Source organism: Heliangelus exortis, chromosome 3, assembly GCF_036169615.1.
Source record: "Heliangelus exortis chromosome 3, bHelExo1.hap1, whole genome shotgun sequence".
NCBI classification, from domain to species: domain Eukaryota; kingdom Metazoa; phylum Chordata; class Aves; order Apodiformes; family Trochilidae; genus Heliangelus; species Heliangelus exortis.
In genome coordinates, this window is record NC_092424.1 from 102,719,329 (window position 1) to 102,732,655 (window position 13,327).

Consider the following 13,327-nt stretch of genomic DNA (forward strand, 5'->3'; position numbering starts at 1 on the left):
AATTTTTGTGTGCGTGCTTGCAATATCTTAGATGAAAAAAATAAGGCTGATGTCCCTGTGACTGGTCATGCCAAAGTTACCATTCATTATCAGCACCACAACAATATTTTATTTCTGCTACTTGTAAGTATCTGTATCTTTACAAAAGAACTACTGCCAAAGTTGAAAATTTTAGTCTAAATAAATTACATTATTAATAAAAAGTTATGACCATGGAATGTATTCAAGGCTAAGTGCAATAAAACATTATTTTAGTGCAATCACACGGTTAGCAGGAAAGAAGAGCTAAAACAAATAAGTATCTGTATCTGGAAGAAAATACAAAGAAAAGACAGATCCTTATTTTAATTTCAAACAAGCTGATATTCACCTGTATGCAGGTGAGGAGAAATTCTAAATTTTGCCATTCAAATGTAGTTGGAATTATACAAAGTCTTAAGCTTGTGGTGAAAAAAAGGTGAAGACTAGTATTGTCAAACCTACAGAATATTAAAGAAAAGTCACTCTTACATCTATCTTTGATGTCTTTGAGAAAGCTCCCACAGGATGGACGTGATCATACAGAATAATAACTCCCACCATTACTCGCATGCAGAACATAAGGGTCTCTTCACTGGTGAATCTACTCCTGTACTCTCTGGAAAACAGAACACAAGAAGTAAACAGGCTGGACTTCTTACTGGACAATTTTGCAAACCAGACTATGAGAGCATGAAATCTGAACTACAATTTTATTTAAGGTTGAAATTGCATCTTAAAATGTAAAGATCACAGAATTGTCTATGTCCTTGTCAATTTAGAAGAATGGTTAGAAAGCAAACAGAAATATGTAAACCCCTTGTAACACCCTTTCCTACCTCCTGGCACAGGCTTCTCCAGAATTTTTATAAACAAACACAATAACCCCAGGAATTCTAAACTTTACAAGGCATCATGAACAAATGGCTGAAAGACAGTAAGACTGCCTTGATCCTGTCTTGCATGTTTGCCATTCAAAGACACCTTTAACATAAAAAATATTCAACTAAATGCATAGCCCAATGGCAACCCCAATGGCTACATCTATGCTAAGAAGACAAGAATGCAATTGTGCGGTTTCCATACAGCCATTCAAAATAAGATGGCTGCATCCAAAATAGATCTGCTCAAGTGATCCTCAAAACAGTCCCTGTGTATAATTTGACAAAGCACTGCTTGGAAGAGACAAATTCTTGCCCTGAAGTGTGCTAGTAACTGAGCAGGCAATGAAGAGACAGTAGCTGGTCTATAGCACTGGTTAGACAAGACACAGACACTGAAGCTTAAGATTACACTTGTATTTTAACCTTTTGTTGAAATATGGGCTGACAATGTAAGCTTTCTAACAAAATTTACTGCTGATTCATGATACATATTATAAGATGGCTAAAAGAGCAGGCAAAGCTTCCTAATACCAGCTCATGCTTTGTATACAAAAGTGGTAATGACATAGGGAATAAATTCCATACAGGACCTAAGCTAGAAAATCCTATGTTTGGCCCAGGTGGGTACTTAAAATACAATACAAATTCTCTTATAACAGGAAAAACAAAATTTAAGGCAAAACTTACGGTGTTTCCAACATGACTTTACATACACTAGCCATAGTACTTAGACAGTCCGTTGTATTTTCAATTGGCAATGTTTTGTTCTAGAAGGGTTAAAAACAGCCACTGTTCAGTAAACCACCTTGTAAAATTAAAATCAAGAATGTCTGTGTTAGACTTTTCTCCCCCATTACCTACTTCTGACACAAAATGCGTGGTTGCATTACTGAGTGTCTTCAGCATTGGTGTGGCTTCTGCATAAAACAGGGACATCCTATTGGCCATTTCATTGTTTACTTCATTCTCAATGTCTAGCTGATAAAAACATAAGAAAAAATAAGTCAGTAAAACTCTTTAAAATCTTGCCAGCAGCAAGATACAGTACATGCTCATGTCAGCAAGCAGATTGTTGCATTAATAGCTCCATTCTAATCACTTCATCCAACTGCTGATTAACTCTCAGTGTGAAGGAGAGAACATGACAGCCAGCGAATCAAAAGAAAAAACATTACCACAAATGGTACAAATGCATGCTGATACATACCTCAGTGTGAGTAGATCAGATTTTATTTACTTACATGCATGTTGTTTATTCTGTTGCGACTTATTGTCCTCCTATAATAACTGAAGTCATTCTGAATTGCTGGGTTTCTCATCTTCAAGGAACACAAATAGGAAACAATCATTTTTGGTTCAAAATATACGAAAAAACCCCCAGGATGTATTAAAAGATTTCATTAACCTTAAGTTCATCAAAACGAAGAGTAAAATGTAAGATCTCTGCAAACTCTTTTGCTAGAGCCTGTTCCCGTTCCAGGTGCTGAGTTGGAGTGTAAGGTGGGCAGGTCAAGGACTCCAACAAGCTCTGCAGGGCTTTCTCTGCATAAAAATCAGAAGCACAGATTCTTTTCAGTCCACATTATGACAAAGTTTGAGTAAGCATCTAAATATACTTTGTTTGAAGGAAAGGAACATGCTAAACATGCAGAGCCCTAACAAAAATGCTTTTTCTTACTATGTAAGGTGAGAAACATCAGGCAAAGACACCTGACTCTTCAGGCTCTCTGCTGTTTTCCCTTCATGTAGTATCACTAAGCTCTTTTCCATTTTAATTACCCTTTATCTGGGTTCCCTACTGAATATTCTAGAGAGAGCATTTTTCTTGAATTCAGATACTCAACTCTTTCATCTTTCCCAATTAGGTCAGTATAGAGATTCTTCTGGCATCTCTGTTACTAAGAGTGTACTCTTAGGTACTGATAGGGAGGTAATTCAGCTCCTGTGGCTATAATTACTAGTCTAACTCAAAAACTGAAAGACTTCATAAGCATGATGTTGTAAAAGAATTCCCTTGCACAGAGAGCTCTCCCAGTTTATACACAGATTTTTGCACACCAGCTCTCTTCCAAAGTCCTAATTCAAGGAATAATTACATCTGTTTTTTTGGTTTGTAGGGATGACAAAAGTCAGTGTAAAACATGTCCAACTTTGGATTTTCACCTTTTGTCAGAGCTCATTGATACCCTTCTCACCCTATTACCCCTTTTTTTTGAAAAAAACAGTATATCCAAATCATTGGTTTACATTAATTTTAAAACGCTCAACGATAGAAACCACAAAACCCAAACTGCATTAGTTCCATATGGAACAGTGAAGTGCAAAACAGTGGCAGGCACCAGAGAAAACCTTTGTACAGTTTTATCATATTCTTTGCTTGTACTCTATTTAGATAATACAGATGCATTTTAAGTGACAAACTAAAAAACGATGAAAGTTTTCAAAATAAATTAAGATTGAAAATATGATCTAATAAATGTAATTGCAGCTAGATGTCTGTTGATATAACAGATATATTTGTTATATATTTAATATATAATGTTGATATAACATATACTTATGATATAAATCATAAATAATAACAAACCTCTAAAAGTCTATAGAAAAAGAAACTTCTTACTTCTTTTTATATAAAGTAGCTTAATGAACAGACATATTAAAGCAGAGCTCACCTAATCTGAGTGAAAACTCGTAAAAGCGTTTCAGCCTTACAACCAGTGGACATACTGAATTCCAAGCTTTTTCTTGCAACTGGATATCATTGGGGTTTTGTATTGCCTGGAATAAAAATATTACTGTAAAGAATTGTGATATAAGAATAACAAGCCAAAGGTGGTTTGGAAGTTTCCTAGTTCACTATTTTAGAAAGCAATTATTGTTATACACAGAACAATTGTAAGAAATTACATTGCACAGAAATATGAAATTCCCTTTCCCCTTTCTTTTCAGATTCTGATGGTTTTTACATCTTGAACATATTCACGTTTTTAAGCAACTAACAAGCCCCACTAACAGCAACTGCAAAGCTGATCCAGGGAAATGTTTGATCAGTTGAGCCAAATTCTAAGTTTCAGTTCAGAATTGTATTTCAGGACTCATTTCACAGAGTAAGAGTGCAAAATTAATATACAGCTATAACATGGAAGAACAACTGTTTTCAACTTTTTTTATAGTTGATTTCTAACATCTAGAACATCTAAGTCTTCACCTTTGACTTCTACCATAAGTTATATGAAATGAGGTAAATGAAACGGTGCAATAATTACTAATCATAAACATAAAAGAGGTTCCAACAGCCATCGTTTGACAATTTGAGATCAGGGATTTATATCTGACTTTACATCAAATCTGTAACATATTTTCTAAATAAAATGATAATGAAGATTTTCAGAATGTGCTTGGATACAGAACAGCAGCAAAGAATACATTGAGTTTTGCTTGATTTTACTTCCAAAGAACTGTCATTAACAAACATACATCTCTAATTTCTTGTCCAGCTCCTTTGTAAGCCTGAAGGTCTGCAAGCATACTTTCTGAGTCCTGTAAAACTGCACTGATCTGATTCCATACCTCTCTTTCTCCATCTGTGGGCTGTGCATCTAAGAAACAGAAAAGTGAAATAAATGCATTAAGTCAAAAGGCAGCTGCAGTACAAATGGCAAGATTACTCAGTTCCACTTAACAACATTATATCCACTCTGACATGTTTTTTGAAAATATCAATTATACTACATTCTGATTCTGCTAACATCCAACTTTCTGCTTTCTATAGCCAGGAAAAACAGTGCAGTTTTTGTACACTCTGGCTCATAATGCCTCTTTCTCAAAAAGCAACATCTTAAAGTAAAGCAGCATAATAAAGCAATGTTATTGGAAAATAGGATAATGTATCAGTCGTTTAGTAAAAATGTCCCTCTCTTTCATGAGCTTCACAGCTCAATTACAAAGAATTGTTCACTTTTCTTGCAGCTTGGGGATAAAATCAGGCCTTTCAGTGGATGGAGCAGTGGGATACTAAGCCACTTTGACTTTCCTGCAGGCTTCCCTAACCAAAGTAGTTTATTTCTCCCTTTGTAAAACATAGGTACATTATTGTGAAAAATAGATGTTTTTCTTACGTATGTCAGAGATTATTTCTGCTACTAAAATAACTCTGTTGATGATCAGTTTGCAGGGTAAGAGTGAGCAGTAGACCTTTAATGTTCAGAGAAATGACATTTGGAAGTAGATCCATTTTCCCATTCCAATCCCATCCAACAGGATTTTCACAGCAGTGTGACAGCAGGGAGCCACATTATTCCCAGAACACTGGCACATTAGACAAGGTGGAGATCATCTGCCTCCTTCTGCTTCAAAACATGAAGACAACTGGCACTGACTAAAGACTGGATGACCTACATATAGAATTGTAGTCAGTATCTGTAGACACAGTCAAATTGTACCAGAAGACTTCTGTACAGACATAACTTATTTTCTCATTAAAGTTGCTTTAGCTTGTAAGGACAGAATTTTAAATTTTATGGAAGAAAATAAATACTTTAAAGGTGAATCTTAGGATTTGAGGACTACTGGTTTGAATTAACAGTAATGGCATAGCTTCAGTTCAAAACTCACAGATTAGGAAGAGCTGCTGTACACATCTCTACGTTAATAAACATTAAAAATGCTTTTTCTATTTAGTCTTCTTGTTCTCCTTAATAAATGAGACAGAATTCTCCACTGATATATCAGTACAGGATTTGTTTACCCACCAACCTTAGAAACAAACGAACTGGTTCACCTTGGAGAGTATGGAGAAAGAGGGAATTCTCTCTGCAGTGATTCAGGATAGGGTAATTTGTTTAAATGTGCCCATTTATCTATGGAACTTGCATTAATGTGACACAAATGGCTGAGATTTACATGTCTGCAGTTCTGAAGAAAGTAATACTTAAAATCTTTCCTATATTCCTATGTCATCATGAAGCCCATGAGACTGGGCATATTAAAATGCTTTCATTTTATTCTGGAAGTTTTCTCTAATTTTGTTTAAAAGACAGAGCAAGTGAAAGTAAAAATAAGATGAGCTTAGTCTGCTGGGTTTGACATCTGAAGTATTTAGTGTAACTAAGAAATTCCATAGTCCTTCAAATAATGAGGGAAAATAGCACTCAAGGGAAAAACTACTGCAACCAGGAAAATCCCAGCTGACACAGGGCTGTTGAACTGAACCATCAGTCACATTAATTTCATTAATTTTACAAAGTAACTGACTGTTTTTTTCCCCAAACTGCAAGAAATGTCAGGTATACACTAGAAGGAGTCTGACACCTTGTGATTAAAAAAAAAAAAAAAAAGCAAACACATCTGAATTTAATGAAGAAAGTGGTAATCCTGCTAAACAGTTACATATATAGAATAGAGCAGGGGGAAAGTAAAAGTCACCTATCAATTACTATCTAATTTTAATATTTAAATAAAAGTTAAAAGTTAATTAAATAACATTTTCTGTGAATATTAAGAGAAAAAAGTGAACAAGTATTCCATTAGTACAGCTCATGAGTGTAAAATTTGCATAGGCTGGTTAACACAGTACTTGTATGTTACTTTTTATAATTTATTTGCTTTAAAATTCTTAGAAATGTAGATGCTACAGACTGCTCATCACTTTGGGACTTGAAACTGGACTTTAGCAACACCCTTTATTGTTAGTCTTTTTCAGATTTTCCCAATTCATCTTTGGGAAGTTGAGAGAGGGTTGAATATTTGAAACCCATTGAGCTTTCTATAGAACCCAAGCACTTGGGAAAGCAGTAGCAGGAGGAGGGTAGCTGGGTGGAAGAGAGAAAGTAAGGGAAGGGAGAGGAAAAGAGCTGTGAAGGATATAGAGCAACAGGCTTAGCTTGCATTTGCAGAAGCAGTTTATATTTATGCTGAAAGTATTTAGCTTAAAAATAAAAGTAGGGAGGATGATTCAGGCTTTTTCAAAGAAATAAAAATCAAACATGCATCTTACATATTAAATACATGTTATGCTAACAAATGTTCTGTGAGACCATGGCCATATTTCAAAAGGGATTCTACATGAAGAGCTTGCCAGATACGGGCAACTAAAATACCTGTAATTGATCATTCTGAAAAAGATTTTATCATGATGGCAACCACAATAGTAATAGCAATAGCAACTACAACAGCAGCAATACTTCTTCATGACAAACTTTGGTTTTTAAAACTGTTTTTTTTTTTTTTATTGCAACAATACCAAAGCTTGTTTCTCTGTTCTGTGTTAAAAAATGCCATTCCCAAACCTCAGTGTGGGGTCACTGCTTGGCAGAGCTCCACTCTTATCCTCACTCTGCAGAGAATCAACATGCCCTTAAAGAACTTAAGCCCACATATAAATAAAACCACAGCCACTGAAAACCACACTGAATGCAAACCCTTTCAATCCCAAATTACCATTCTCACCAGACTTACTGCATTTCAAGTCCAAGTTTTTAGAGCACTCATGAGAAGCACTCAGAGTACACTGTCTTTAAGAAAATAGGAAATCCTTTCACCTCCTTTTCCCACCAAAATGTTTCTAATATGAACCCTACACCTGATAACTAAATGACTTGTCTCAAATTACTTGAAGAGTCAGACCAGGCTTGACATTTCCATATGCAGATTCTACTAGTAAATTTTTATTTAGAAAGCAAATATTTTAGCTCTGGGCAGAAATGTAATTCTACTGGCTCCATCAGAAATAATCAGGATATGACAATTATGAGCATTTCATAAGCAAATGCTCTCTTTCATCTTTACACATGGACAGGGTTTCAAAAAAAAAAAAAGGGGGGGTGGGCAAGAAAGCTGGATCCACTACAGTCTATTTGTAGATGAATATTTGAGGTGCATGGTTGGTGCAAAAGTAGAATAATTATTCTTTTATAAAAATACATGTCATTTGTTAAAAAAAACAAACAAAAAAAAAAACCAACCAAAAAACCAACCCTACTGGCACAGGGTAACTACCTCATTCTGCATTAAGTGTTCATTGGAAAAAACATAGCAACTGTTATGTAGGTAAGACACTGTTACCACAAGACAGGATTAAATACAAAAATAATAGATACAAAGCCTCCAGCAATACAAAATATATTTAACAACATCTCAGTAATTAATTTTTATGAAGAGACAACATGGCAGCACTAAAAGAAGTGCTTCCAACCTGCACACCCCTTTCTGCCCATGAAATGCAGACCAAAAGCACAGGAGTTTATCTGCCCTCAGTCAAACTGATTGTTGATTAAGAAGGTTAGTGCTTGCATTTCAGTGAATGTGAAATCTTATTTGCAAAAATAAATTAAAATAATTTTAAAATAATTTAAAAATTAAAAAAAAAACCATACTCTCCTGGCCTCAACAGTATAGTGAGTAAAACAAGATGTATTAAAGGCTCTGTTTTCAGCTTCTCTTGTCTTGTCCACTGAGGTGGGCAGTAATCTCACCAGCCACTGACATCAAGTTAGAGAGCAGTACATGAATTTTACTGCATAATGGTGAAGTCCTTTTTCAGGTTTGTCACCATCACAATGATTTTTCCCATTCCAATCTGAGACAAAACTAGATTAAAAGCTTGTTTATGTCCTTGGAAATGACAAACGGCACTGTAACTACAGTGAATTATGCAATTTAGTGGGTACCATAATCTGCTTTATTTCTCCATATATTAAAAAGAATTGCATTAGGTAGAAACAGTGCCCTACCCTGTGTACATCAGATTTTTTCATGTCATCCTTGCTAAACCAGCTAAAACAAAGTGATGCCTTTCTGTTAATACTTTGCTAATCCCTAAATTGTTAATGCTTGCTAGAGGCACAGTTCTGTGCCAGGGCTATCAGTGCTAGGCTCCAGCTCCGTGGCAGATGAGGAGCAGACAGCAGCTCCAACTAAGAGGCAGCTTCTTGCTCAGGGCACTCTGGAGCACAGGAGACAAGTTTAAGAGTTTAACTTCCATCAGGCTGGATGCAGATCACATCTCCAGCCTTGCTGCTTGTGGAGCAAGGGTATTAATTAATATCCTATTACGCAAAAAGCGGGCAGTCGATCTGCTGCTAAACATGTTCTAATAATAGACACTTTTAATCATACTGAATATAATGATAGCTGAAAATTTAATTAATCATTCTGGGGATGCGGGGGCGGCATCCTAGAAAATAAGTGACCTTGATTCTTCAGGGCACGAAAGGGATTAAATTAGGATCATGTCACAAACCCAACTAGCTAGCATTCAGGAAAAAAGAAAACCTGTTCAGGTTAAGGTAAGAGAGTCTGGTCTTAGAAAAGGTATCTGTATCTAAGGAGAGGATGGGATTGAAGATGTCACTTAAAGACACCTCCTTCCAATACTTTATAAGCTTTAGTCTTTTAGATTGAAAACAATTTTTTTTTTCCCTTAAACTTCAAATTATTTCCAAGAATTCACGTGGAATTTCAGGCAAAGAAGCCTGAAAAAGGCTCTCTCTGGACAGAAGTAAATTAATAAATGTTTTGCAAAGAGCACTCATCATAAGCAGTTATGGAAGAGCCTCAAATATGTAAAATTCATTTACTAATGTAAAAAAAGTTAACATCTAAAGAGTAAAACAGTTTTTGAACCAACAAAATCAATTTCAAGATAATTTACCCTGTGGCCTCATGAAATCCTGAAACCCAGAGACTCTCAAGACTTGCAATGCCCTCACTCTTTCTAACATTACCATTGAGTTGAGAGAGGAGAGGGAATTAAGGTAAAATAAGTAGTATACAATAAATTCCAACACACAGCAGTTTGATTGGGAATGCCCACAATGAGATGCAAATGTAAAACAACAATACAGTTCACCATTCAGGAACAAAGAGATTCTTTTTCTTCATGTAAAGCTTTCAGCAGATCTTAAAAAGAAGAAATTTGGCTGAATGCATGTAATTTGCATTTCACCTCAAAGAAAAGGCTTTTTCACCTGCATAGGGAAACACTATTCCCCATATCACCCACCAAATTTACCACAGTTCTCATTTGTCCCTGTTTGCTTTCTTAGCTGAACTGAACTGATGTTCATACTGCTTCTCCTTGTACTGATCCAGAGTAACTCCTTTACTCTAAAATTATTATTGGAGACCACCCAGAACTGCTTATGCTATAACAACATTAACTGATATTAATGATGGAGTCAAGTATGACCATGGAGTTATGAAACACGTCTCCCAGTTTGGAATGACAAATAATGCCAGAAGAAGGTGTCATAAGTGCAACTGATGATATCAACAGCTGCAGGAAAAGGGAAAAAAAATTTAAACCATTTAGACTAAACTTTTCTAGAGAAAAATTAAAATAGCTATTTAAAGAAAAAAAAGCAAAAGCAAAACCAAAAAACAAACAACTGGAAGGTAAAATTTTGAAACTTACTTATTTTTGTTTCATTATTTTTCCCATTTTCAAATATTGCACAGGGCAGACTTTGAAACCTCACACAAATTTCATTTAGATGAGAAAACTTATTTTTCTAAGTGGTCTTGTTTCTACTTGTCCATTTTAAAAGAAAAAAACAAAAAACAGTAAAGGAATTTTTTAAAAGATGCAATACATGATTGGCCTCAAAAATTTTTCATCAAAACAGAGTTCTGTACTGGGGAACAATAATTCACAAGATAATAAATTAATTTTTGTTGCACAGAACACTCATCCTTACAACACATTACCTATGTGTTACCTAACACATTACCTAAATGTGTGTTACCTAAAGATAATAAGGGAAAAAAATAAAATAAAAACCTACTACGTTGACCTTACTGTGTAGCTTCATGACTGACCTAAATATCTAAACCTGTACAGCTGCTTGCCTTCCTCTCCTACATTGCTGCTCCCATTCATGTGCTACTGCTGGGGCTCTTCCAACCCTGTTCCCATCCCCATCCCCTTGTCCTGACTGGAAGATTGCTTAGGAGGTGGGCGGAGAGACATAAAGAAGTCTGGAGACTGCTTTTTTTACAGCCAGTTCTTAGCAAGTTGACTTTGCCACACAGATATCATTTGCTATCGGTGCAATCATGTGTTTGCACATTTCAGTTCTTCCATAAGGATACGAGACTATGTGGCAAAACATCAACCATGGGATGACCCCTCTGGAGCAGCACAGATTAAATCAACTGTCAAACGACGCTCAAACCTTAATGATTTATTTTTCCACACTTCATTTACATAACCACTCACATTACTATTGACCAACTTCAGTCTATAAGGACTCTTCCTTTTGAGGCATGGAGACAGATCATACCTGTTCTACTCCTGCATGCAAGGAAAAATGCTGTCTCTGTTTTGGTGGGGTTTTAAGCAGTATTTGTGTGGTACACTGCTGTGGCACACTGCCTAGCAGGAAGACTAATGTCAGATGCCTCCTTTCAGGTACAGTACATACCAAATGAAGAGCAGCAAAAAACCCCTCCAAAAATACAGGGCAGCTGCCTCTGAAAGCTCTGTAGACACTTCAGTAGTGCTGACAAATTCACATTGAGATGGTTAACTTCCAGCTTATGAAAAAGTGCACAAAACCTAGAAAGCAATATGCTGATGCAGATAATGAAAGACAGGAAACACAGCAATTCAACATACCCCTCATCCTGTGAATAGACAACTGTAGTGACCTTTTCAATCCACGAACCTGACTGGAAAGCTCAGGACACGGAAAGTAACACATCCAGCAAGCATGACACTAAGTGTCCTACGCTGCTGAAGGGATAATTAAAGGAAACCAAAGCACTAAACTATAGGGGTCTTCAGTCACATCCCTTTGACACAATATGTATTTCAAGCCACAAAAAACTCCAAGACTTTACTCCTCAAGTAAAACATTTTAACTACTTGCTCAGGAACATGAGGCTCACTGAAATTTTGAGATTATATTTTTGTCTCTCTCTAGGAAGTTGTGCCTGTGCATTTGCACTAACTACTGCTCACCTCCCATGAGAGGGTGCTTCACCCTGTTCAGTTCCTGGAAACTCACTTAGAAAAAAAAGCAACCTTTGCTGCCAAAGCAATAAAAAAGGTATTTTCCCCTCTCACCACCAACTCTGCTCTGCCAAGGATTCCCACTCCCAGACCACCTGTGTCCTGCCAAGTCTGCAGCCTGGGCCAGGACTACTTTTTTACCATCCAGAACATGATGGAGCTAATTAAACTCGGAACCTCAGAGAAGCTGAAAACCAATAGCTTGGCAAAGCCACAGAGCACTACTGAAGCCTGCAAAAGTTTGATAGAAAAAAATACATGGTGGTTTGCATAAAGGTTTGACATCCCAGGTGTACAATAAAATTCTCAAATTATATAAATGGAAGAGAAAAAGGGATACGTGGCTCCTTGTGCCTTCTTGAAAATGCAAACCAACAAATTAATGGTTTTTCATTGTTTAAAACTTCGTAAGTACACTTCATAAGTGTAAGATCTAGATGAAAAAATTAATATATGTGCAAAGTTAGTTATACACTCTGGCTCTGATCCAAAAAAGCATGTTTGAACGATTTCATGACATTTACATACATGTTTAAAGGACTTTTTGAACCAGTGTTTCAGAGTACTTGTCTAAGCACAAGTCCCATGTAAGTAGCATTTTTCAAAAAAGCAATTCAGGAATAAATGATTAAAGAAAATAATTTCAGGGTGATAAAACGTGTATCTAATCACCTGAAATTATATCTTAAACCATGCTTCAAAATGAAGTTAATTTAAAAACACTGGTTTCTCTCTAAACTACTTCTTCTCTAAACTAAGGTACTTAGCATTTTAAATAGAAAACATTTTACTTAGGTAGTGAAGTAAGATTAAACCCATATTTAAGGATTTTATGAGAGGTTTTCAATACAATGTCTAGAACTACATGAAGGGAAACTATAACAAAGTGAAATAGCTTTGAATCAGATATAGTGTGACAAGGAAATTAGAATGCAAAATACTGCTTTGCAGACTAATAACCATGCAAATAAGAGAGATGCAATCAAGCACATACACTTTGAACTCTCCCTACTTTTTAGAAACTAGAGTAATCTCAGTTAAATCATCACTGAACCAGGCAAAAAAAGTGCCACCTCCACTACCTATATTTTTTCAGCTTTTTATTTCCAATATGAATTTCCATTCAAGGAAGCAACACGAGGAAATTATTTTTAAAGTCTAATTTGTTAAAGAAATTTGAGGTCAAGTTCATTCATATGTGAATTTAACAAGCAGATCTATCATTCTGCTCCCTTCTCTGCTCAGAATGAAGCTGAGTAATTTCATATGGTTTTATAAATATCAAAAAGCAATATTCAACTGAAGTGTAATTTGATTTGTTTGCAAATCCCTTTTGAATTGCTTTATGATGCGTAAGCACATGCAGTTTGCTAGGAAATAATAAGCAAGGAAGGCAAGCCAGGCAAGAAGCTTT

The 13,327-nt window shown here is 35.8% G+C and overlaps 1 protein-coding gene across 20 annotated transcripts in view; it reads right to left on the reverse strand.

The window, feature by feature from the left end:
* The window catches only part of CYRIA (CYFIP related Rac1 interactor A), a 53,829-nt gene that overhangs the window by 5,449 nt on the left and 35,053 nt on the right, over positions 1-13,327 (reverse strand). For 12 of the 20 annotated variants that reach the window (XM_071741958.1, XM_071741951.1, XM_071741959.1 and 9 more), the window contains 7 exons: positions 4,380-4,501; positions 3,575-3,680; positions 2,308-2,444; positions 2,144-2,221; positions 1,764-1,880; positions 1,590-1,669; positions 511-637 (listed from right to left, as the gene is read on the reverse strand). In XM_071741958.1, the coding sequence (XP_071598059.1) occupies positions 511-637; positions 1,590-1,669; positions 1,764-1,880; positions 2,144-2,221; positions 2,308-2,444; positions 3,575-3,680; positions 4,380-4,501 (767 nt within the window). Of the gene's footprint in view, positions 1-510; positions 638-1,589; positions 1,670-1,763; positions 1,881-2,143; positions 2,222-2,307; positions 2,445-3,574; positions 3,681-4,379; positions 4,502-9,912; positions 10,128-13,327 lie in introns of those variants that run through there. The other 8 variants (XM_071741969.1, XM_071741964.1, XM_071741963.1 and 5 more) reach the window with 3 other exon arrangements.